The sequence below is a fragment of the Symsagittifera roscoffensis genome, chromosome 2 (genome assembly GCF_963678635.1).
Source record: "Symsagittifera roscoffensis chromosome 2, txSymRosc1.1, whole genome shotgun sequence".
NCBI lineage: Eukaryota > Metazoa > Xenacoelomorpha > Acoela > Convolutidae > Symsagittifera > Symsagittifera roscoffensis.
In genome coordinates, this window is record NC_087063.1 from 33,657,527 (window position 1) to 33,683,192 (window position 25,666).

General features: G+C 36.0%; 1 protein-coding gene across 8 annotated transcripts; it reads left to right on the top strand.

Annotated features, from left to right (window-relative positions):
- The first annotated feature begins 1,726 nt into the window (after positions 1-1,726).
- LOC134840727 (uncharacterized) lies at positions 1,727-24,099 on the top strand. Of its 8 annotated transcripts, none has more exons than XM_063856735.1 (5): positions 1,727-2,002; positions 13,909-14,039; positions 15,032-15,270; positions 20,754-21,706; positions 21,886-24,099. In XM_063856735.1, exons 3-5 carry the CDS (start codon positions 15,066-15,068, stop codon positions 23,224-23,226), a joined length of 2,499 nt encoding a protein of 832 aa, XP_063712805.1. In that variant the 5' UTR covers positions 1,727-2,002; positions 13,909-14,039; positions 15,032-15,065; the 3' UTR covers positions 23,227-24,099. The 8 variants fall into 8 exon arrangements, with proteins under 8 accessions (XP_063712805.1, XP_063712801.1, XP_063712802.1 ...); XM_063856731.1 differs by lacking the exon at positions 1,727-2,002 and adding an exon at positions 8,175-8,289 and having other exon boundaries at positions 15,029-15,270; XM_063856732.1 differs by lacking the exon at positions 1,727-2,002 and adding an exon at positions 8,176-8,289.
- Positions 24,100-25,666: the final 1,567 nt, after the last annotated feature.

A 25,666-nucleotide genomic window follows, 5' to 3' on the forward strand; every position in this document is an offset into this window, starting at 1 on the left:
CAAAATTTTGAAATTTTCGAAATATACAATAAGAAAAGTGGAACCAGCATCCCCAATTAGCAACCAACTTTTATCGACAGCAACAATTACCCCGGTTTCATAATCTGCTATGATTGAATCTGGCATCAAATAGACCAAAAAATTTTCAAAAGGCTATTCGCTCAAAATTGTAATAAATTTTGCTGAGTAAATTGCTTCAGTTTTTGAGCCCAAATTGCCGCCAAAATGTGTTCACCGCTCGTTGCGAATACCGCATAATTTCGGATAAACGGCGGGGGTGCCGATTTGAAAGTTCCATCTCTTATATTATTTTTTGAACGAACCAAAAATTCGTGGCCTTCGGTTGTCGCAAGAATTACGAGACCAACTTCTTGATGCAGAAAACATTCTTTGCCTTGTTTCGTTTTTCGTCATGTACCTTCAATTTTAAACGTCTTCTATTTTTTTTTGAGATTCTGGTAAAATTTCGGCATTTTCGGCTGAATTCCCCTTCAGAAAAATTTCTTCAGAATTCCCCTGTATGGCTTCGTCATACGATTCTTTCAAACTTCTACTGACATTTTGTTCAACGCTCTGAATTACTTATTTTCGAAAATTTTCTTGCTGAATTTTTTTTGTCTGGGGGGAGTTAACTGTGTTGTCCAGGTTTTTGGTGACCTTTTTGGAGTCTGCTGTCGTTCTAACACGCGATGGACAATTAATTTTACACCATTTGAATTAAATAAAATAGTTTTATTTCTTCGAACATGAATCATTTCATAATTAAATCTTGACACTTTTAATTTTTGCTTCGATAAAAGAAAAATCATATTTAGGATTACGTAGCACTATTTAGACAATCGCGTATTCCTACTCGTCTGTAAGCAGACGAATACTTTATTAATTAATCAGAATCGAGACAAGAAATATATTATTAAACAATTATTAATTTTTGAAAGTTTGCTTTCTCATCTCGATTCTGATTGGTTCATACAGTATTTGTCTGCTTAAAGACGAGTGGGAATACGCGGTTGTCTAAATACATACCTCACTCCTTTTTCAGGTATGAAATAAAAAATAAAACTGTTTTAAAACATGTGGTATTTATTCTCAAAAGCTCAACCGGAACGAAAACTTTCTTTTCCGCGTCCTTTCTAAGTCAGTTTTAAATTTGCATGCAGTTTTTCGGCGTTCTGACCTAATTTTTCCTATTCGGTTTGAAGTCCCGTCGGCTTGTTGTCCGGCACCCAGAACAAACTTTGTGCTTTTACCTAAAGTGGAACACCAACACTGATTTAGTTCGCTTTTTTTTCAGTGTTAATTAAGCAATGTTGCTGTGAATGACAACATTGCCTTTTTAATATCTAGTGTATTTGTTTTCCGTGTTTTTCCATTCGGTTGCGTTATCTTTTCACGCGCCACGTCAGACCAAAAAACTCCTCGGTAGATCCGATGGTGCGTTAGATGGAATTAAACTTGATATTTTTCTCTATTGTCATGCATGATTGAAATTCCCCTACTTTTTAATGATATTAAAAAAAATTGAGTTTGTTGAAGTTTCGCTTAATTGCTTCATCGGATTTTAGAACATTAGTTTATCATTGTTCCTACATGCTCAAACATATTCTGATAAAACAGCCGCAAAATGTTCTCTACTGAAAGCGCTCTCTTTTAACTAAAATCGAAGCACGGTTGAAAAAGCTGAAAGAACAGGCAGTTTATTTTCCGTGTTCTGACCTAGTATTTTACTTTTTTCACTGGTGTTCGCATACACAATACTTGAAAAACACAGCAGCAGCACACGTTGAATTACGAGGGACTCTTTTCATTCTTTCTTTGCTTGCATTTTGCATTCTTTTTCACAGAGCAATTTTTGCTGAATTCATGCAGAGCTTTGATTTGATTCAAAATTGGTCGCTTCATTTTTTTTGCACAGACGACAAGAGAATAGAGCGCTATATATAACCACCATTTTGTGACTAGCAGCACAGCGGGAACACTGGAAGCTACCCTGGAAAAATAGGTAAGCTACCACTTTCTTTTGCCATTGTTATAATGAAAAAGTAGAAAAAAGCACAATTTAATTTGAGTTGTAAAATTCGTTCTGGAGGAGCCAAGGTCGAAGTTCGCGACTTAGTCGCGGCCAACGCAACTCAGAATAGGCAAGACGCAACTATCGCGGCTCAAAATGGGTAGGTATCGACCATCGCGACTCAACAGAGATAAGTGGCGACTTTGTGCGTTCTTGGAAAAATCGGCGCAAATTTGGGCGACTCAGAAACAGATAAGTCACGACTTTGAGCGATCTAAGAAATTTGGGGCGACTTTGCGCAACCCAAAATAGGTAAGTTGCAATTTTGCGCGACCGTAGAAATTTTGGCGCTTTTTTGCGCGACACGAAAAAATTGTGAGCTAAAGCAACTGAGAAAGATATGCGCGATTTTTTGCAACGAAATTTTTTTGAATTATTTTTGCACAACAATCCAAATTCTGCAATTTAGCACACGCAATTTAGTTATTTATATTATCTGTCTTAAAATGAACTTAGGAAAATCGGACAAACTAAAAATATTAGCGGGTTTTGACTGTCTCTGGTGTCGCGCAAGACACATCCGCCCAGATTTCTCCGCCAGGCGTTTTTTACAAACTCCTTCGGGTTTTTTTTGTAAACAATCCGCCTGGCGTTTTCTTTAAATTGTTTTTCCAGGCCCAAAAAAAACTGCGGTAAACAATGAGTCAACTTATTTTGTGCTCATAGTTTTTTGGAGGGCGCTGATAAGAATTCTCAAAAAGCAGAACTGGTCTAAAATACAGAGCTAACTATGAGAAAGCAATTAGGCGAAGACGTGATGTGTGCGTGATAACCCTGAAAAAAAATTGTTCGAGAAAACGCCTGGAAAAAAATTTCAAAAAATTGTTCAGAGACACGAGTTGCTAATGGAAATGCCTGGACAAATACCGCACGCCATAGCGCGACCACTGTTAAGCCAATGTTAGAGTTTGTTCTACTGTACTTTTCACCTTGCTACTTTCGTTCTAGCCTTCTGCTTTTGCCGCACTCTAGTCAGTGCTCCGCCTATTTTGCGACTTTCAAAAGTTTCCTAAGGATTATACAACCCCGGGCTGAATGGTCGAAATCTGCATCGAATGCATGTAAAAACAATTTATTAAATCCAAATAGCTCAAGTAAATTGGGAACGACGATTGCTGAGACGGATTATATCGCCGCTGACGCGCGTAAACAGCACGAACTATAACGCGCGTCAATTTTCCCAAGTTAGCCGAATTAGCATTTTCAAACCCCCATCATTTTACAAAAACGATCACAGGTGAAATTTTTCAATTTTAAGCACAAGCTGCTAAAACTTTTCAGATAGTTTAAACACTCTTTTCAATCAAAACTAGCAAGCCCGTCTCCAATAATCAATCGTCTCGCAAAAAATTAGTCGTTAATCTGATCAAGCTATTCAAAGTAAACCATAAGCGAGGTATTCTAGCTTAAAAAAAAACTGAAATGTTTCAAGTTAACTCATGAAGCGATTTGGACGCCAAAAAGTATAAAGTTTTCTGTTGAAGCCATTCAAGCGAAGACTCTTTGAAAAATTTGATTGAGCTAATTGAGTTATTTGTTAGAGCAAATCGGTCTGCGAAAAATCAAAACATTTTTTGAGACAGCCATTCAAGCTATGAAACTTTGAAATATTTCCTCCAGAGCAAATCATTTCGCGAAAAAATTGATTTTTTCTAAGCAAGCTTTTGAAGCTATCAAAACTTGAACTATTTCAAGTTTTATCATGAAGCAAATCAAATGGCGATATTTTTAAATTTTATATTAAGAAAAGCCAAGCAAGGAAACCTTGAAAAAGTGCGAGTTGATTCTTAGACCGAATCAGATGTCGAAAAATCGAGTTTTTTTAAGCAAGTTATTCAAGCTATAAAACTTTGAAAACAAACTTGTTGCCAGCTATTGAGCAAAACTTTGAAAAGTTTTAATTTAATTCTTAGACCGAATCAGTCAGTCCAAACTCAGTATATCTTAAGCAAGCTATCCAAACCAAGAAACTTTAAGTTTTTTTAGTGGTTTCATAGAGCGAATTATTTGGAGACTAGTTAAAAATTTCTCAGTAAATTTTTTATAATGAAACTTTCACATATTTCATGTCATTTCATAAAGGAAATCGGACAATTTAAATCTTAAGTTTTTCCATTGCAGCCATTCAATCGAAGAGACTGCAGCCATTCAATCGAAGAAATTCAAATTATTCCATCAACCAAATTAGTTTTCAAAAATTTCAAGTTTCTGAGCATGTTATTCAAGCTACGAAATTTTCGAAGTAGTTATTGTTTTTAAGCTAAATCGGTCCACGAAAACTAAAATTTTTCTAAGGAAGCTAGAAACACTTGAAACAATTTTTCTTAGAGCGAATCAGGTCGCTTAAAAGTCGAGTTTCTTTAAGCAAGTTGTTGAAGCTATGGAAATTTTATTTATTTCAAATTGTTGCTTAGACCGAAACCTATTGAAACCTATTGTTTAGTCGAAAAAATTGATGGCTTCTAGAAAATTTAGTCAGCCATGAAACTGTCAGATATTTTGTGAAGCGAATCAGTTCAGGAAAATTGGGTTTTCATAAGCAAGTGATTCAAGCTTCAAAACTTTGAAATAGTTCAATTTATTTCATAAAGGTAATCAATTTCCAAAAGTTTAAGTTTTCCAATCAAGATATACAACCTATGAAATAATTCGAATTATTTCGGTTGCAAAAAAAATCAAGTTTTCAATCAGCAAGATATTCAAGCTATGCAAAATTGAAAATTTTCAAGTTGTTTCATAGAGCACATCATTTCGCAAAAAACTCCTTAAGCAAGCTTTCCACGCTAAAAAACTTTGAAATATTCAAAAAAGAATCGGTTTAAGAAAAGTTTGAGATTATAGAGTCTCTGAAACATTTCAACTTTTTGCGTAGACCGAATCGGTTAGCGAAAAGTTTAGTTTTTGCTAGCAACCTATTGAAATTGCGAAACTTCGAATTAATGAGGATTATTTCATTTACTGAATCAATTTGCAAAAAGTTCGTTTTCTACGCAAGTTATTTTAGCTGTGAAAAACTATAAAAAAAGTTATAGTTGTCTCAGACGAATCGGTCCATGAAAAGTTTAAAAATCTGCATGCAAGCTATTCAAGCCTTAAATCTATGAAATATTTCACGATTTTTTGTAGACTGACTCGTTTTGTGAAAAATGGGTTTTTATGAGCAAGCTATTCAGGATACGAAACTTTGAAAAATTTAAATTTTTTGTAGACTGATTCGGTTCTTGAAAAAATTAAGTTTATCTGATATTTTTCAAGTTGCCTCATAGACGAATCGGTTCGCAAAAAAGTTAGTTTTTTAAGCTAACTATTCAAGCTTCGCAACATTGAAATATTTCAAGTTTTTTTCTGGATTGACTCGATTCGCGAAAAGGTTAACAAGTTTTGTTTCGGCTAATTTTTAAGCTATGATAATTTGAAATAATTCAAGTCATTTTACAAAGTGAATCGGTTCATGAAAATTTTTCCTTAAGCAAGCTATTCAAGCTACAAAACTTTGAAATTTTTGAAAGGGAATCGGTTCAAGAAAAGTTTAAGTTTTTTAAGCAAGCTAATGAGCCCATAAAACATTTAAAATTGATGCGTAGACCGAATCGGTACGCGAAAAAATTAAGTTTTTTCCCAGCAACCTATTGAAGCTACGAAACTTCTAAATGATGAAGATTATTTCATACACTAAATCAGTTCGCAAGAAAAAATTGTTTTCTACGCAAGCTATTGTAGCTATGAAATTTCGAAATAACCCAAGTTATTTCATAGCTCGAATCGATTTGTTTAAAGTTTGTTTTTAAGCATAGATGTTGCTGTTTATAAATGATTCATTTCAGACTGAAATAAATCTGTAACTTCATAATTTTGGACAAAAGTGGGCAGATACTGTCGAGCCTTGAAGTTGAATCGAGTTCATCTTGCTCTGATTGATTTTTAAACGGTGCACTCGATACCCCCTTTAACCATTGTGCCTTATGTCAGCTAGAACATGACATTTACTTTTTCGACATTCGTTTAAATATATAGGATTGACTAGTTACAAGGTCAAAACTTGCCTGGAGAAAAAAGACAACCGATCACAATAGCTCCATTTTCTTCGAACGTCGGAATAACAAAGGTATCAATGATGTTTTTGTTGTGGAAAGAAAAATTTTAATTTCACAAACGTTATCATTATTTAAACGTGCATTGTGGCATTTTGGCAATGTGGCGCTCCGGTAGTGATAGTGCCCAGTAATCAATGGATTGCTGGCTCAAAATGCAAGTGCGCTGCATTTTACAAAATGATCTCTTGCAGTTATGTTCATAGCTCAATGGGCGCTGGACTTATGAGCTATTGTCAACCTCCGGGCTGATTGACTAAAAAAGGTATTCTTCCCAGCACAGCAATTCAATCGTTTTCCCGCTGAAACTATGGGAAACTTTGAGGGGTTACGTCCTATGTAGTATAGACCTGTTTTAACATTCCCCTTACAATATATAAATATTTTATACATTTATGCACATTTTGTTACATTTAATTTTTCAGTCATTAGGAATTTCAAGGAATCTAGTAATTACTCGAAAGGATTTCCGAAAAAAAATTTGGATGCCTTTTTTGAGGTTGACCAAATCGATTTTTTAAGCTCTTAGAACGCCATAAAGCCCTTATTTTGACAAAAACGTTCGGCTTCGTAGACAAATTTATATTATCAGCCGAAACCATTCAAGCCGAAAAAAAAACATAAGTAAGAAAAAACGAAAACAACTTTTGCAAAAAAAAGAAAAAAAAAGAGTTGCTTTGAAAGCAACAATAAAAATTCAAATGAAACTTTGAGCTATAAAAAAATTCCAAACCCCTCGTCAAGAGCACAAATACAATAAAAAAATATATTTTTGCTCTTCAAACGACAAAATTTTAGGCAAATAAACAGATATATTATCAGCCGAAACCATTCAAGCCGAAAAAAAACATAAGTAAGAATAAAAAGGAAAACAACTTTAGCAAAAAAAGAAAAAAAAAAAAAGAGTTGCTTTGAAAGCAACAATAAAAGGATCAAGTTAACATCCTCCCCCCCCCCCCCCAAAAATAGACCAAATTAAGATCCTCCACCCCAGCGCTGAATTTAAATTACATTTGTTAAGCGCTGCATGTAAAATGCTCGTTTCTGATTGTCTGAAATTTCCCAACGTAGAACCAAGTTAACATCCTTGCCCCTAAACGTGTTTAGGGGGGAGGATGTTAACTTGGCCCAAAAATTCAAATGAAACTTTTGAGCTATAAAAACTTTCCAAACTCCTCTTCAAGAGCACAAATGCAATAAAAAATATTTTTGCTCTTCAAACGACAAAATATTAGGCAAATAAACATATATATTATCAGCCGAAAAAATTGAAGCCGAAGAAAACAAAAGTAAAAAAAAACAAATACATTTAGCAAAAAAAAAGAAAAAAAAGAGTTGCTTTGAAAGCAACAATAAACATTCGAATGAAAGTGCCATTTAAATTGCAGACTTGCTCAAAAATCTGTTTCCATCAGAACAGACATGCCAGTTGATTCAATTGATTTTGTTAAACCAGTTATTAACCCGAAAAAAAATGTCTATATTCCGATTTGATAACGCATGCCAATCGCAAGCGCATTTATTATAGATGGTGCTTTTAGATAAATTTAGATATCGTAAAGTAGAACCAAAAGGGGCTCTTTGGGCCGTGAGTTGGTCGAATCCCTAAGGGTGAAAGAATCGTACCCCACTCCCAGCTAAATCCTCCCCCAAAATATGAAAAAATTAGGAGCCAAATTTTGGAGCCCCTAAACGCAGCGAATTAGCTATGAGCAGCACCCCGACCTGTAATTGCTGGAACGGAACCATGATTGCCGCGCAGAAACACAAAAACTACAGTGATTCGCTGCTGTATTGAATGTGCTTAAAGTTGTCTTGTTTACTTAGTTCAGAATATTGAAATCATTTAAATAAAGTCTGTTGAACCCTCTTACAAGCCAAAACGCGGCCTTCGTTGTCAGGTTAACTTGGTGGTGTGACCGACCAATGAGTCTACAGATAAACTCGAGCTTAGAATAAAACAAGGCTTCTGCTGGTATTCTGATGTAGGCATTGTTTCTTCTAATCACAAGACTGGGCTGCTATTATTTGAACTGAGCCTTATCTATAACATCATAAAAGAATGAGCTGAAAATAGAACTGCTTCGTCAACTGATGGTATTTGACATTACTTCGCTAAGTGTATACGTAAGTTCAAACTTAATCAATAAATCTACTTTCTGCTGGCGAAAAATAATGCAAACTAAGCCACCAGCTGGTAAGTCAAAAATTATAGAATTAGTCTCAAAAATCATTTGAATGATTGGTAAGGCTTGTAGACAGCAAATGCGAAAAAAAAACAATTACCAACTGATTTAAGGGCCTGTCTGATTTTCAAATTTATACAAAAAGAAAACTTTTCATTTGACGCCATTTTTACACGAGCTAAACAACACGTGATACGAGTTAACGTGACTGGCAATTTTCAAATGGTACAAAGTGATGTCATGTGACGTGAATTTATTCAAGCATACTTTTCATACGTTTTTATGTTGACGACAATAAACATTCGCGCAGTTCGACTATTTCTTTTTAGTTAACTTGATCAAAAAGATCGATATTATACCTATATTTGGTCACTAAACCACAAAATAGAAGTTTAATAGGTGCATTTTAATTTTTCGTTGCCGAAAATTTTTCTTATATTAGTCCACGAAGACCAAAGAAGGTAATGTTTTTGTTTTTACCAAATGTTCACTACTTTGTGTTAGTCATTTTTTTGTGTTTCTTTGTAAAAATCAGTTGTTTCCTAATTTTGTAAAAGGAACTCAAATAGTTTTTTTTAGTGGTTAACTGGTATTCGCAATTTTGTTCTCTGAAAATAAATGTCAACATTAAATCTCTGAGTTCATTCACTGCAGCAGTGACTAAAATTGCAGAAGGAGAAATTCCTGATTTGGAGTTAACAGTTTATACTTATACCCATATAACCATTGAGTAAAAGTAAGTAGATTTTGGTTGAATGTATATAGCATTATACCCGCATTTCACATTTTTCTTCTTACTTTCTGTGCAAATGCGTATGACTCTATATTGAATTAAGATTTGAATATCACCCTTCGCTCGGTGCTGTTTTGTACTTGCTGAAGCGAACCTTTGTTCACTGACAAAAATCGACTATACAATTTTTCAGCTATATTTTAGACGTATATTCCGTGCTTTGCGAAATAAGCGTTGTGAGTTTTGATTTCCATTTTCCTTCTGCATATATAGAAGCAGTATTGCAGTATTTACTTGCTCGCGTGGTCGTTTGTTGTCTCGTTGGTAAGTCAGTTTCTGTGTTGGTATATTATTCATTACATTGGATTTGTTGGTTGGTACATACACGTTCAACCGCTAGCTATCACAGTGCTATTTTTTCTACCATGCACCGCTTTGGAACAAAAAAGGAAAACCGTTCTTTTTTGATGAAAAATTGAACTCTTTTGCACTCTTTGTCACCAGAATTATCAAGCGCCTTATTTGAAGTTCATTTGACTGAAAACTTCGCGAGTTTGTTTCCGATAACAAGTGCTTTCCTGTTAAGAGACTCTTGTTTTCCTGAAAATGTAAGTTATTTTCTTATCAAATACCACACCTTCAAGGCGGTTATTTTCATCCTGCGCTCAAATTTCATCCTTCGGAGAAGCTTAACTTCTGGCCAAAAGCGTTAAAATGAGAATTAAAATGTGATTAAATGCGCAAGAATTTCAAAACTTTAATACATGGGAGCAGGGCAGATTTTTCCGATCACCCAATGGGGAAGAAATTATAGCGTAGGTGTTTTTTTACCAATTTTAACTTCCCCAAAAGGTTGTAGGCTTCAAGGGTGAATTCCCATAGGTCCAATATTCGGAGTGCAGCCAGTATTTAGACAGCCGCGTATTCATACTGGTCAGTATTAAGACAAATACTGTTTCAACCAATCAGAATCGAGAAAAGACGTAAATAATCCAAAATAAATCATAATTATTTATTAATTTCTTCTTTGTCTCGATTCTGATTGGTTGAAACAGTATTTGTCTAAATACTGACCAGTCTGAATACGCGGTTGTCTAAATACTGATATGTAACCCAATATTCATACAGTGCTGATTTAAATTATCCGGACAAAACGAACAAAACGTGAATTTTCAAACGCGTTTTTCTCAAATTGGGTTAAAATTAGACAAAAAGTGAAGAGGACAAAAGTTGCTTAGAATTTCACCAGAATTGATATGGTGCTATTTTTTCTCCCAAATTCTAAACCAAAATTTTAACCCAAAAATGGGTCGTTTTGGCTTTTTTCAATTAATCAAGAATTACGCTGAAACTACTCTGTTAATTGATATGAAAATTATATCACAGGAAGACTCTTACGCAGCTCAACAAAGTTTAAGGAGGATTAAATCTCCAAAAACCAGTATAAATGAAAAAAATTTCACTTGTTAGTCAATAAATGTAATTTTTACTATATAAAACCCAGAACCTCTGTTTAAAAATAAATTTTAAACAATTTGCGCAAATTTTTGGAGATTTGACCCTTCTTAAACTTTGTTGAGCTGCGTAAGAGTCTTCCTGTGATATAATTTTCATATCAATTAACAGAGTAGTTTCAGCGTAATTCGTGATTAATTGAAAAAAGCCAAAACGACCCATTTTTGGGGTAAAATTTTGGTTTAGAATTTGGGAGAAAAAATAGCACCATATCAATTCTGGTGAAATTCTAAGCAACTTTTGTCCTCTTCACTTTTTGTCTAATTTTAACCCAATTTGAGAAAAACGCGTTTGAAAATTCAAGTTTTGTTCGTTTTGTCCGGATAATTTAAATCAGCACTGTAGCATCCAAAATAAAAAATCACTCGTATAAGTCCCAAACTTTATCTTCTTGAATTCTGATTGGTTGAAATTTATGGATTGATTGTTTACTATTCAAGCAACATAAACTCAAGCTGCAGAATAATGACCGCCTCAGCCGCGTCAACGTGTTGCGAGCTTGCCACCAAATGGTAGGACTCTATACGAAATTTAGAGCCGGTTATCGCCGCGAAGCGAGACTCGGCTAATTTATTCTTTTGACCAATTGAAAAGCTTTGGGACTTGTGCGACTGCTATTTTATTTTGGGACCTATGGGACTGATTTTTCGTTTTGGGACCTATGAATACTCAGATATGAGTATAGTAAATGCAGGCCTTACGGCTTGAATTTTCCATTTAATTTTTGAAAGAGATTGTTGACATGGGCCAGTGTGGTATCATTTTAAAGACCTTTTGATTGTGATTCGAGTTCCTATAACAGGTTTCAAAAAAGTTGCCTCAGTGTCAAGAAAAACTGGTCTGAATTTCTGTGTTTTTCAGACTGCATTTCCAATCAAATTCTTCTGCTATTTTAATTTTTTTAAAGCTAATATTGACTGATTGTTATAGCTCATCAACAGGCCCCAGATTTTAGTTAAGTATAAAAAGCCATTTTAGTAAACTAAATAGTTCCTTAAAGACCATCAAGTTAGTTGAAGAAAAGTTCATTGAAACATGAGTTTTGACAAAAATTTGATGCAGCAACAGCAAAAAAAAACATTTTCAACGAATTTTTTGTTAAAAAATGTGCCGCTGCTGAAAGAAAACCCGAGTGTTTCATTTGTGGGAACATTTACTGGGAAAATTTTACGTTTCAAGTTTTGTAATTTGTAGCATCTAACCAACTACCCACCTTTTTCTGGAGAATATCAACAGGTTTAGTTAAAATAAAGCGCATCTCTCTGATTAGTTTATTTCCTGCATTTTAACAGAAATCTACAAAAAAATAGTTAAACTCAAGTCCGGGGTCTGCTCATCAACAATCTCAGCCCCCTCATTAATTACAAAAAAAAACAATCTCAAAAATCCAAAAAAAAAACACTAGGCGTTTTAAAAAGCTTAGACTTGATTTTTAAACGATTTCGTTTAAACGATTTGTATTTATGGGTGCCAAATTTTTTCAATTTTTCGATTAATTGGGTCAAAAAGGGATGTAGTGAAACAGTAACGAAGCCACAGGAGTGCAAAATATAAAAAAATTGATTAAATTTTTAACGTTTAAAACTAGATGTGTGCAATCGACGCGTATAATTGTTTTTTTATTCATTAAACTAAACTGATTGAGACAGCAGACCAGGATAAGTCTCATTTGGTTGAATCATTTTACACCGACACCAAAAAGCATATCTGAACAAAAAACACACTTTGTTCACGCTCTTTTTTGTTTCCGCGTTTCCTTTTTAATAGGTCATTCACCTTTTCCACACAGTGGATTACAAAGGCCCTCTCTCTGCCTTTCCCTTTTCCTATCTCATCAGTTGGATGTTATAGCAACCTTTGTATAAGTATAAGCATAGTCACCTGCAGGCATAATTTGTTCACGTTGACTTTGAATTTGACCCTTTTTAAAGCTGAAATTGAACATCAGTTGGATAATCCATTAATAAACCTTCACATCCAATCAGTAGTTTGCTTTCCTTTCTTTTACAAAATTGAATACTTATTTTGGAGCAAGCCCGATTTATAAAAACCGTTCATAGAAATTTTTGGGAAAAAAAACACATTTTAAAAATACGTTTCTTAATGAATTAAGTTATTTTGTTCTAAAATTGCGCGCTGATGAGCAGCGAATGTTAGGAAAATTAACTTGTCCGGATGAAAATAACTGTTGGGAAAATAAATTTTTGGGAACATCATTTTAAATTTTCACCACCAGACCTATGAATAGTCATAACAATTTTTTTTTAAAAAACGTTGCACCTACGATAAAATGCCAAAAAGAAACTTTTTTTGTCAAAATTCATTACTAAAAAGAAAGAAATTGATCGTTGTGCTGTAAAATTTTACAACTAGAATACAACGCTCATACAGTAGGAAATACAACTTGGAAATTACGAAGGTTGTATTGGTTATCAGATCTGTTCCGGTACTTAATTGAATACATTGAACTGTGACTCATACCCCATGGGATGATGACACCAGTTTTCAGAGCAGCACAAAAAAACGCGTTCCACCTTGGCTGTGATCTTCAGCTAAAGCGTCAATAAATCAGCAGGAGATTTTATATATCTATCAATATGATAACCATAGCTTCTGTGTACATTCAATAACACTCAACCGATTATTACAAAATTGTAAGGCTTCAATCAATAAAACTCATTTAAAACACTCTGGATAAGTATCTTTTTAGCGGTCATTTTTCATCAGCCACATGAACGTGCTGAGTTGCTGTAATTAAAAAATATGTATGTTTAAATTGTTGTTTTAAAGTTATCATTTTTTAAAGTTTTTTTGCTACTGTGTAGCCGAAAAATCGTTTTGCTTTTTCTGCTCGCATCATCATTTCAGGTGGCGCAAGATTCTTTTGTTCCGAATACATCTGCTTTTAGGAGTATTTCACAAAAAAACTCATTAAATTTTTGTAAAGAAGTAATTCATACAACAGGATTTTTCCGGTTTCTTTGAACATCAAATAGGTTACTGACATTTGCAGGCCAATTTCTGGATTATTGCGCATTTAGTCATTCCCCAAACATAACCCCGTCAGCAGCACTTAATTGATTATATATTATTCCGATAAGCCTCGATTAACAGTAAAACGAATAAACAAATGATCATTTTCATATTTACCAATTTTTCTCGACTTCATTGAAATTGTCATTGAGTAGTTTTTGATATCTGAATCACACTCAAAGCTCATTAAGTCACCTCCGATTATCAAAAATTTATCTCTACAGCGCCAAAAATCAGCCGAGTGAAATTCGTGATAATTTCGTGATGCTGGTATTTCAGAAGCTCAGTTTTCAAAACACAAATCATCGCCAACTGACTAACTCTTCTTGGCTCAAAAGACGCTCATCGAGTTTCAGTTTGTCTTCAACTTCGAAGAAGTCAGAGTTTCAATCAACGACTGAACGGTCGAGGTAAGCGGAATTAAAATATATGTCGAATAGAAAATAAATTTTTCGCACAACATTTAAAAAAAATAGAATATATCAAGAGTATTTCTGTCAATGCATAAGCAGATTTAGGGGGGGGGGGATGACCGTCTTCAATGATTCGACCCCCAGCCGACCCAAAGGATACCACCTTTGGTACTATTTTAAGACATCCGTTTTTAGCTGACCGACTCTAAAAGTTGTTCTAAGGCGCCTTAGGCGCCAACATATAGTAATTTTGAGGGGGAGCGCGCGCCGATCAAAAGCAATTTTTCATCAAAACTTTCCAAAAAAAAGCTAAAAACGCTTTTTGGCTTCAAAAATTCGGTCGTTGTGGTGATTTGGGAGAGCACAGAAAATCATTTTGGTCCTCCGGATCAAGTTAACATGATATAACCCCCCCTCCCCAAATAGACTACACTCCAGCGTTCAAATGAACTTAAATTTACTAAACCCTGCATGTAAAATCCTCTATTCTGATTGGCTGAAAATTAGAAATCAGAACCAAGTTAACATCCTCCTCCAACGGCTTTAGTGGGGGGAAGAAGGGGAGGATGTTAACTTGGTCCGGTCGACCTAAAAGAAGATCGACAAAGTTTTTAATTTTTTTTCAGCATCCGCTCAAACCCCCGCCCCCCTCGAGAAAATTTTAGATCCGTCTCTGTGTCAATGGAATTTTCGCATTTATTTTTTCAGCGTCGTTTTGTTTGGTTGTGGAAAAAATCTTGATAAACAAACTCGTCATTTATCAAGTTTCCCAGTTCATTATAAAATTATTTTTGACAATGAATTTGCTGCTTTACCATAATGAAAAGATGAAAAGTTTACTAGCTCATAAAATTTATGCAAAAACAATGCCATATTGAACCGTTAAATTGAGTTTTTTATGGTTAAAAGAGTTCAACCTTGACTGCTTTGCGGTTTTTTATGCCTTAAAGTTTATCTCAATGGTACAATTGTTCATATTCCACAAGCAGCAGTAACAACTCTTCAACGCTTGAAAAGACCAACATGGACTTGGCAGCAGCTGTTGAGTTCCAAAGATGGTGTGAGGAGGTGGAGTTGAATGGAGAAACGAGACAACTGCTCAAATCGGAGGGATACTCCACCCTGGATGCTGTCCGCAAATTGGGCCCCAGTGACCTGGAAGTGCTGAATCTGGACTGTGCCCAGATGACGGTGCTCGAAAATGCACTGGCTGCTCTCAACACAAGGGGTGAGCAAAAAAACACTTGAGCTCAAGGGCGGATTTTTTGAATGGAGATGGGCCACAAAAATACTGGTCATAAAACCGACGTTATCGATTCCAGCCCCCTCTCAGGGATTTGACCCCCTGCCGACCCAAAGGGTCCCCACTTTGTACCATTTTGAGGTATCCATTTTTGGCTGACTGGGCGCAGAGACAATTCAGCCACAGACAATTCAGCCGATTTAAAATACAGACAATTCAGCCAAAAAAACTCAGACAATTCAGCCAAAGACAATTCGGCCAATTTAGATTAAAGAGACAAGATAAAAGGGAACAATAAAACTTTTCTAATTTGATTAGAGTCAGAAGGCTTTCAACAGTTTACCAAAGAAATGTAAAACATCAAATAACAAATTTCGAAGATCAAAACAAACTTGCTATGCATAAAGTTTTACGAAATATGTAAATTGAAGGTACACAGTTTTAAATACTTCTGTATATGGTCTCGATTGTAGTTTTTTGCGTTTTGAACGAGTTTATCATTTGCTATTGAATACTTGGGCTTCTGTTTTCTGATAATATCACCGGACATCAGTCTCTCTACATTAATTTCGGCGTTTTTTTGCTCATCTTTGAATCGGGTGATCAACTTGGGGAGGGCTGGATGCTTTGTCGATACGAATTTATTGAAGCTGCCATTCCATGCCTCCAACGCATTGTTCGTACGAGGTTCTCCGCTGAGCACCCGATTGAAAACATTCCAATCGGCAATGTCAAACTTTGGTTTGACGCGTCTATTTCCTCGACAAGCACCAATATAGGTGTCTTCGAAGTAGTCTGATAGACTCTGGAGTTCCTCTGAGGGATCCTCTTTTCGGAGAGCCTCAAACGCGAAAATAACGTCGTCAATGGGAACGAATGCCAAGTAAATCATTTTTTTGGCATTCAGTCGAAACTCATCATCGTCCATGTACTTGCGCGAAAAACCAAGTTTTTGTACATTGCGCCATACTGCTTGGCCCAGGTGGAAGAAACAGAATTGAATTTCTGTATCAGGCTGCATTTTTTTTTATGGCGTTTCGAACAGCGGCTTCAAAGTCAATGACTACTTTTTTTCCAAATTGCTCTAAGCAGCCAAAAAATTTTCGTAAGTGTCTTGCGTCTTATTGGGCAGCAGAGCATACACCAAGGGTATAACTGCGTTTTCGATTACACCATGAATAGTATAAACTTGGTAAAAGACGTCTGGTGCCACTGAAAACGTTCCATCGCAATGACAGATTTCCGACTGAGAAAGCAAATCAAGCGCTGGTAGTGTTGCAAAAACTAAAACGAAGGGATGTTGAGTAACTCGGTATTGTGGGCGCTGCATAAAGAGGCAGGTCAATTTGGGCGTTGAAAACAATCTGTCGGGGAGCGTTACCGGTGTTTGCGGCTTTTTCTCGAACTTCATTAGCAAATTTCTTGGCTTGAATTTTTGAGGGGCTCGGTAAATGAGCGTGCTCGGTTTTTAAGGTAAATTCTTGCTGTTCGTCCAAATAATCCACTGCTCTACAATTTCCAAATGTACATTGCCATTTAATGAGCCCGTTCTTCAGTTGGTTTTTTTCACGGTATCTATAACCGTCGAGACAAAGATGTTTTTTTTCCGCGTTCAGATATTACGAATTCCATTTTACGTCAACTTTTGCTAAATGTGAATGAATGAGAATGATTCGGATACTAATCAACCAGTTGTTCAAGCTACTTGATAATGAAAATTAATCAATGTTAATTGTGTCAATGGACCATTTAACTGCAAAAAGTAGGCGCTAAACGCGGTACTGGTTTCTGGTTGGTCAATATTTTAATCGCAATTAGTTTATCTTTTAAAAAAGTTTAAGTATCAAATTAGTTTCAACCAACTACCCAAATTACCTGATAGGCGGTTGCACCCTCCCCAGCCTAACGGGGAATATCAGCGTAACTGTGTGGCCAGTACGTGGTAGGGGTGGTCAGCCCTTTAACTGATATCCTTTTTGACCGCCTGTAAATTCTCTATTTCGGGTCTGCTTTCGTGTAAATTGGTTAACTTTCAAGTATTGCGCAGTTTTTTGTAGAGTTCGATTTTTGCTTAACTATTATTCCAAAATTGGAAACATAATGAGTTGTATAAAGTTTTATTATGCTTAGGCATTTTTGGTTCTGTTAATTTTAATTATTTTATGTGCATTTGAAAGGAATTACTTATAAGTCGTCTAATGAAAGCTTTGATGTTTTGCCGCATGTGAAAAGTTTTTGCGCGCACGTTTTAAAACTTTAAAACTGTCTGAATAGTCTTTGGCCGAATTGTCTCACTCATTTTGACTGAATTGTCTGAATTTGAAATTGGCTGAATTGTCTGTGGCCGAATTGTCTGAACGCGGGCTGACTGACCTTTAAATTTTTCTAAAGGCGCCTTTGGCGCCAATCTATACTAAGTTTGAATGGGAGCGCGCGCCGAAAAAACGCAATTTTTTGGCCTTTTTTTGAAAAATTGCTTGCGGCGCAGAAAATTTGGTCAAATTAGGGTCTTTATAGTGGTTCAGGAGAGCTCAGAAAATCAATTTGATCGACCTAAAAAAAAGGCAGACAAAAAAGATCAACAAAAAAGGTCGACGAGAAAGGGTCGACAAACAAAGTTTTTTGGTTTTAAGTGTTTGACCGCACTTTTTATTTGAAGCAAGCGCAGTTTTTAAAGCAATGAGGTGGATAATTTTTGGAGGTAGGTCGCGGATCGATTCCAGATGAGGCAAGTTGTTTTTATTACAAATGCTCAAAGCATCTTCAAATCAACAATTAAAACTATTTATGTAATTTTCTGTTTTTGACACCGCCTAATTGACATTACAATGAAGCAGGGATACTTCACAAAACTGTTTTTTTTTTTGACAAAATTTTTGGAAAAATTGATGACATTTTTTACTAAAAATTTTTTGGGCAAGATTAAAGGCAGTCAGAATATTCAAGTAATTGCTAAGTTTTATGCAAATTAATCTAAAATGTTTATGTCGCTTTTTTGGTGGCAGTTCATCATGGTCTAAGGTCAGTTTGTTAAAGTTGTTATTTGTATCAGTTAGAGTATTCTTTGACTTGATTGGCTGCGTCCTTTCAAGCGCCAAGGACCTTTGACTTCTGAAAAAAAAGTTACTTTCTTTCACCGCTGGCCGTTTTGCTGCTTCAGTTAGCTTTTGTGCACCTGCGTCATAGACCGTGGTTTTGTAAAGCCAAGTGAAAGAAAGTCTAAATTACCTCCTAGAATGATATCCTTATTCTATAATTACCTCTGTTTTAAATACGCTGATTCTGTTTTTCCAATATTTAGTCCCTCCTTCACGAGGAATTTCCTAGATTAAGCAATAAGAAAATACTTGAGCACAAAAAAATCGAAGAAAATTTATGCTTGAAGTGGGGGAATCTCTCATGCCAAAAGAACCGGTTGACCGAAAACTTTATTAGCCTATCATAGATCAATATTCGAAAACTTAAAATTAAGCTGGAAAGTTAACCAGTTTTTGGAATTTTAAAAAACATTTAAAAGTAATTGCTCATTCGGTCCTTCTATTGTGAGAATAGCCTCTCCCCATGAAATGAAAATTCAGTTCCAATTGCTGTATTCAACTTAATCCAGGATCTAGCTCAGACAAAAACAAGGAAAACGAGTTGCCGTTTAAATAGCACAGAATGTTCCAACCACAGGGATTTAACAAAAGAGTTTCAAATAGAAGAAAGGTATAAAAGTAATTGGAAAATTTCAAACTTTTTTTCAACTTTTTCGAAGTTCATTGTTTTGTAAAATTAACTGAGTTCGACAAAAAACTGCTAGAAAGAGAAGCAATAGGTGCTACAACATTGTAGTATAAATAAGACGCAATGTCAGTCTCTCATATTTTTTTGTCGTATTTAGTCTGAAAATCTAAAATGATCAGACGGGTTTTCCTTGACGATTAGACAGCTTTTTTAAGTTCTTTTTTTGTGATGTCTTTTTGGACCAATAGGGCTTTACTACGATACCCAAATTGACTGACTCTCTGCGAGCTTGGTTTGATGGAATCAAAATGCACCCGAAAAAAACGCTCCCTGGGGGGAAGGGGGTAGGGAAAAAGTTACCAAATCACTTAGTAGCGAAAATACAGGTCGCTAAATTTCATTGCAATTACGATAAAAATAAAATCACGTTTTAACAAGAACACAGGTCACTGCAAACTAAACAGAAGGAACGAAAACATAAAATGGAAAAAGCAGAGTTGATAATTTAGAGAGTTAGCCGGCTAGAAGACTGGCAAAAAACTTATATTACGGATAATTTTGAAAACGCATTAATATGCAGTCGCGCAATGCTTTCGCTAAAAAAATCATGTTAACAACAACAAATTAAGCATAAGTATGTGAAGGAAGAAAGGAAGAAAATTTTTGTAGGCTTTGCGAATTGGGTTTAATTTCGGCTCAAAGTAAATGTGTTGGTGCAAAATTTGAGCAAATTTCATTTTTTGTTAAAAGCTTGAAAAAATATGTTAATTTTTTGCAAGAACCTTTATTGATGCATCTCTTATTAGCCTCACCTAAAACTGAAAATGATAGAGTGCATTCAGGTTTTATTCCTACCAACAATCTTCTGTAGATTTGGTTTGTTTTTCTCATGAAAAGTCTGGAGAACAATTTTCGATGGAGAACAATTTTCGATCTGTCAAAAGAAATGTACTATTGAAATCGTTCTAATTGCAAGTCAGACTGCATGTATTATCTCGAATACATGTTTCATGGCGACTGGCAAAATTGGTACAAAATTGGTACCGCATTGTTCAAACTTTTTTCAGTTTCTTTAACGTTTTTAAAGCCGATTTTTTAAGAGCTCTTTTTGGCGTTTTTGTTTGTATGCGAATAGGGAGGAGTTTGAGCTGAAGCTTAATTTGTTATTGCTGAAGTGGAGTTTAAGTTACTGTTGCAGAGTAATAAAAAATAATCGAGACGTTTTAAGGGGTGGAATCCCTCATGCGCGAAGGACCGAATGCGCGAAAATACAAATCAGCTAATAAGATTTCAGTAATCTAAAATTTAAAAAAAAAAAAAACATTTCCAGGGACTGAATATTGATATTGACCGAATATAAAAACGGCAAAAATATGCAAAATTTTCAAATCGTCACTGGCCGCCGCCGAATTGGAACAAATTTTATATTTCAAGGGTTTCGTTACGAAGAAGGAAAATATTGCTTCATTTAATTCATTTTAATTGAATGGCAATTGCTTCTTTTTAAAAATTGACTTTCGGCTAAATTTGTTTTCGGCCCTTCGCTCACGAGTTTTTTCGCCCATTCGATTCAATCCTTCGCGCATGAGAATAGCCCCCGTTTTAAGGACGTAATCAAGGCGTTAATCTGTGTGCAAAAACAGACAAAATATAAAGCAATTGCTTCAACGCGACCGTCAGGAGGAAGAAAACGAGTTTGTTATGGTTCAAAACTCTATTGTAAAGGTTTTTTCAATTTATAGGTTCGCAGACTAGCCATCAGCCGACACCAAACCCCACCCTACCACGGCCCACTTCGGGTAACTCAGACAACCGCAATAACTCTGGAGTCTACCCAGACTTAACTGGATTCGATAACGAGTTTAGCGATCCAGAACCCGAGAATCTACCACCTCCTATTGTGGACGACAAAAATGAGCCTGTACCCGAGGCAGTGGTCCAGAAGATTCCAGAAACTGAACCGATTTCCATTGAAGAAGTGACGAAAAAGAAAAAACCGAATCTGATGAACGACTACTTGCCGAGCGGGGGAGTGTCGACTTCCCCGAGTAGTCTCGGTGTTTCTTTTTTCGGCAAGATGAAATCGAAAGACGAGAAAATCAAAAAGGAGTCAAAAGATGAAGGCAAGGGTGATAAGAAAGGAAAGATCAAATTGAAAGTTCCATGGAAAAAGGACAAGAAAACACCGGCAGTTCACCAGCCAACGCCTGAAACAGAAAATAAAACCGAGGAACTTGCAAGTAAGGAACCAGTTGTCGGACCATTGGAGAATGTAACAGAGCATCCATTGATGTCGATGCCCAGTCCAGTTGTGAAGACTTTGAAGGAAAAGTTTCTGGAACACTCGTCTTTGAAGAGTAATGGAGGCTATCCCGAAGTGTACAAACTGCCCCAAGTGACAGTCTCCCGGGACGACAAGGCTTTTGTTCGGCACTGTGAGATTGCGATTCCGGATTTTCCAGTAGAATTGGTCATTGAGGAGAAGGTAATCTTGTGCGTCGGTGCCTCGGGAGCCGGTAAAACTACCTTGATCAACGGTCTGGCCAATTATTTGTTGGGTGTACAGTGGGAGGATGCCTACCGCTTTGAGATTATTCCGGACAAAGATGATAAAACAGAGATGGACTCAGCCAGCCAGACTCAATGGATTACGGCATACACGTTCTATATTGAGAAAAACATGATTCCGTTCAAGGTCAGTTAAAGTTAAAATTATTTTTATAAAAACGCTTTCGTGCTAAAAGCTAATTGATGATAGTTTCGTTTCTTGAATTTACCAAATCAATGAACAGGTTTGTTGCGCTGAATGTGAACGGCATGTGGCTAGCCATATCGATCGAACTCTAGTTTTCTCTCAAATTAAACGTGTTCTAGGTGACAATAATTGACACTCCTGGGTTCGGGGACACCAAAGGCATTGCTCAAGACGAAGAGCTGGACAATAAAATCCGGAATCTGTTCGATCAGACTACCTATGGTTTGGACCAGCTGCACGCCGTGTGCTTCACAACCCAGGCCAGTGCGACTAAGATGAATGCGTTCCAGAGGTACATCTACAATCGTGTTTTATCAATTTTTGGAAAAGACGTCGAAGAAAACATTTTCATGATGGTGACGTTTGCTGATGCACAAGAACCGAAGGTCGTGAAGGTTCTACAAGAAAACAGCATTCCGTTCCGAAAATACTTCAAGTTCAACAACTCGGCCCTTTATGCGGGCAACAAGGAGAGTTCTAACGAAGATGAAATGTTCAATCACATGTTCTGGAAAATGGGAAACTCGAGTTTCCAGTCTTTCCTTGAATTCTTGGACAGCCAGGTTACTCCGGTGACGCTGAAGTTGACTAAGGAAGTGATGGCTAAACGTGAGGCACTACAAGTGTATATCGTTGGACTTCAAGAGAACGTGAAGAAAGGTCTGGTCGCTCTAGATCAGATACGTCAGGAAATGGATGTGGTCACGCAACATGAAGTGGACATTGCAAGGAATCGTGACTTCACCTACAAGGTCAAGGAGTATTTCACGGAGAGGATTGACAAACCGGAAGGTCGCCACGTGACTAACTGTCAGAACTGCAACCGAACTTGTCACTTGAACTGCAAGTACTCAAATGACGACGAGAAGCGAAAATGCAGTGCTATGGATTCGGACGGGTATTGCAAAATTTGTGCCCCAAGTAATGGAGGAAAATGCCACTGGACAACCCATTACAACATGGCGTATTACTTTGTGTTCAAAGAGCGAGTTATTGAGAAGCGATCTGAGGATCTATTTGTGAAGTATAAGCAGGCTACCGATAAGAAAATTGATGCCGAGAGCCTTCTGGCAAAAATTGGTGACCGATTCTCCAATATCCAGGGCGAAGTAATCTGGCAAACGAACGAGATACGAAAATGTCTCTCGCAACTCGGCGAGATCGCGTTGAAGCCGAACCCTCTCACTACTGTGGATTATATTGACCAGATGATAATTGCTGAAAAAGATTCCTGCGAGGCAGGGTGGCGTGAGAGAGTTTACCAGCTGGAGAGCGCGAGGCAATACGCGGAGTATCTGCAGAAACTACAAGACGAGGGATACGATCCGTGGGAAGAGCGTTCGGGTGCGGATGTGGGCGAGGACACAAAGAAGTCGAGGCTGAACTCCGTCTCGGAGTTTCTGTACAAATTGAAGTCAGGAGTTTGGGGACTGATTGGGGACGATTCGGACGACGAATAAGAAAAGCGGCCTCTAAGTGAAAACTTATCACATATGGTCACTCTATGCAATTTCTGGAATAAAGAGAACTTTAAAAGTTAAGAATACAATAGTAGTAGAAAGTTCTTCAAATTTCTAAATCACGATCCATGATCGAAAAGTATTTTGCTGTTTTTGTGTGTGTAACATAGTTACGATTAAAAAGAGCTGTCATTAGATGGCTATAGCTGATTGTTATAGCTTAGTTGTATGTATTAAAGTATAGTATACTGTAAAATATTACCTGATTTAGTTAGCCATAGTTAGTTAGTGTCCAAAATTGTGCTATCAAGGGTTCTTCTCTTCGGGCTTACTCCCACCATATGCATTAAATAGGTTACTATCATCATTCTAATTAGAAGTAGCTTAACATTTATGTATAAATTTAACTTCATTTGCAAAAACATGATATGAGCTCACGTCAAAAGATCGTAGAAATTATGTAGCAACAAGAATATTATCTAGCATCTTTTTTTCTGCTCCAGTAGCAGTTTTTGACGTGTCGAATCAGTAAAGGGCTCATACCATGCTACACGATAAACATTTTGTTCTGTTTAATTAGTACTATCGTCACTCTTGTTCACGTGATAGAAATTTTTTGTTTGTATTGAGAGCTAAAAGCGCAGCGCGGTGTGATACAATTTTTCAATCGCTCTAAAAAAGAAACTCACGAAAACGGTGCTTAAAAAATTTGAAATAGTGTTTCTGATTTGAAATAGTGTTTCCGAGGCTCCAAACAATTACGAAAATTGCATGCACCCGACAGCATTTTAGTGGATTTTTTGGAAGCCATTTGCTTTATAATAGATTAACTGTTCTAGTTAGACTAACTTTTTGTTGAAAATAAACCTGAACCTGAACACAATTTTTTTCCAGTAAACGTCTCTAACTGTTATTCATTATTGTAAAGTCCGTCTATTCAAACCTTCTAAAAACGTCGGATTTTTTGCACAATCGTATTTGTATTGTAGCGATTTGATTTTAAATTTATTTAAAGCTTATATTTGAAAAGAATGTTATGTAAGATACAAAGTGTGTTTAGCTTCTTTTATTATTTTTTTGAAAAGGCTAATTTGTTGCATTTTTTTTTCGTTTGCGCATGCTATACGAGCGCATTATTTCGAGCGTTAATTATCCCAAATTGACCGTATTAACAATTCTCAAGCTCCGTAACTATACAATAAATGATCACAGGCAATTTGAGCTCAAGACAAAAAAGTCTCAAATGGTATAGAAAATTCGGTCAGAACTGCTTAGTTAAGAAGTCAAAAACTGACCGAACAAAATAGCGGTGCGTACCCACAGAGTCGCATTCCCGGATAGTCGAAAAACAAAAGTTTCTTCTTCAGCTTATTAGCAACAAAATAAAATTTGACTAAGAGGACAAAATCTTCACATAATTAGGAGCACTTTAATTCGAACGATTAAACTCCTTTTTTAGGAACTAAGCTAACATGAAATCCCATAGACTCAAAAAATTTTATGCGTAATAGCTTGGATTTCAATTAATTAGGTAGCAAAAAAAATGGCGAATACTTTGCTACGTATATTTTTTTTGGTTATTCGGGAACAAACTATTTTTGACTACGAACAAAGCCGGCTGTGTAGTAAATAAACGACCATATTCAAAAAATGATTTGAGATGAACGGGAGGAGGAGGCATCAAGAAATTGTTCAAAATCTTGATTTACTGCCAAATTGTTCGCAAATATTTGGTTCATTATCACAAAATTATGTTAAAAATAAGATTTTCACAACGTTTTTGGATAGCTCGAATTTAGTTGATCAAATAATAAAAGGACGATAGCATTTTCCATTTTCTTCAATTTGCTCCCCCATCATCTATTTTTTCTATAACGAGAGTCAAAAATGAGGGGTGATTTTTGAAAAGTTCATTTTTTTTAAATGCTTTGCATACATTTTTCATGAAAATGATAAAATAAAAATTTTTTGTCCAAAATTTTCAATCATCTTAATGACAAGAAAGCTTCAAAAGAGTCAAATAAACCAAAACTTTGTATTTAAAACCATTTAAAAAGATTTCAAAATTAGCATGAAAAATGTACGGTAAGCAATTTCTGACTGTAATGGGCGAAAGTTTTTTGGTTAAAAAAATAACATTGTCAGCTGTTAACTTTCGAACTTTTTGACTATCGGAGCAAACAATATTTCGACTATCCGGTAAGGAATTTATTTTTTGGCTATGCGGGTACTCGGCTCAGTGAAAAGCCACCAAAAACCACCACAAGCATAAAGATTCCATGTTTTCTTCGAAAATCCGAACAACAAGAGAAACAGAAAAGTTTTTAAAGGTAACGTAATGTTTATGGCATCATCATAGGTTTCTCGGCAAATAAATATCAATCCCATTCAAAATTTTGCGCAACAGAAAAGTAAAAAAATCCAAAATAATTTTCACAAC

What these genes read in the sequence shown, in the direction of transcription:
- LOC134840727 (XM_063856731.1), top strand. Translation starts at nt 8,257, where the DNA reads ATGGTATTTGACATTACTTCGCTAAGTGTATAC. An exon ending in TCAACGACTGAACGGTCGAG is followed by an intron (nt 14,040 to 15,028) that starts GTAAGCGGAATT and finishes ATATTCCACAAG; the next exon opens with CAGCAGTAACAACTCTTCAA. An exon ending in AAAACATGATTCCGTTCAAG is followed by an intron (nt 21,707 to 21,885) that starts GTCAGTTAAAGT and finishes AACGTGTTCTAG; the next exon opens with GTGACAATAATTGACACTCC.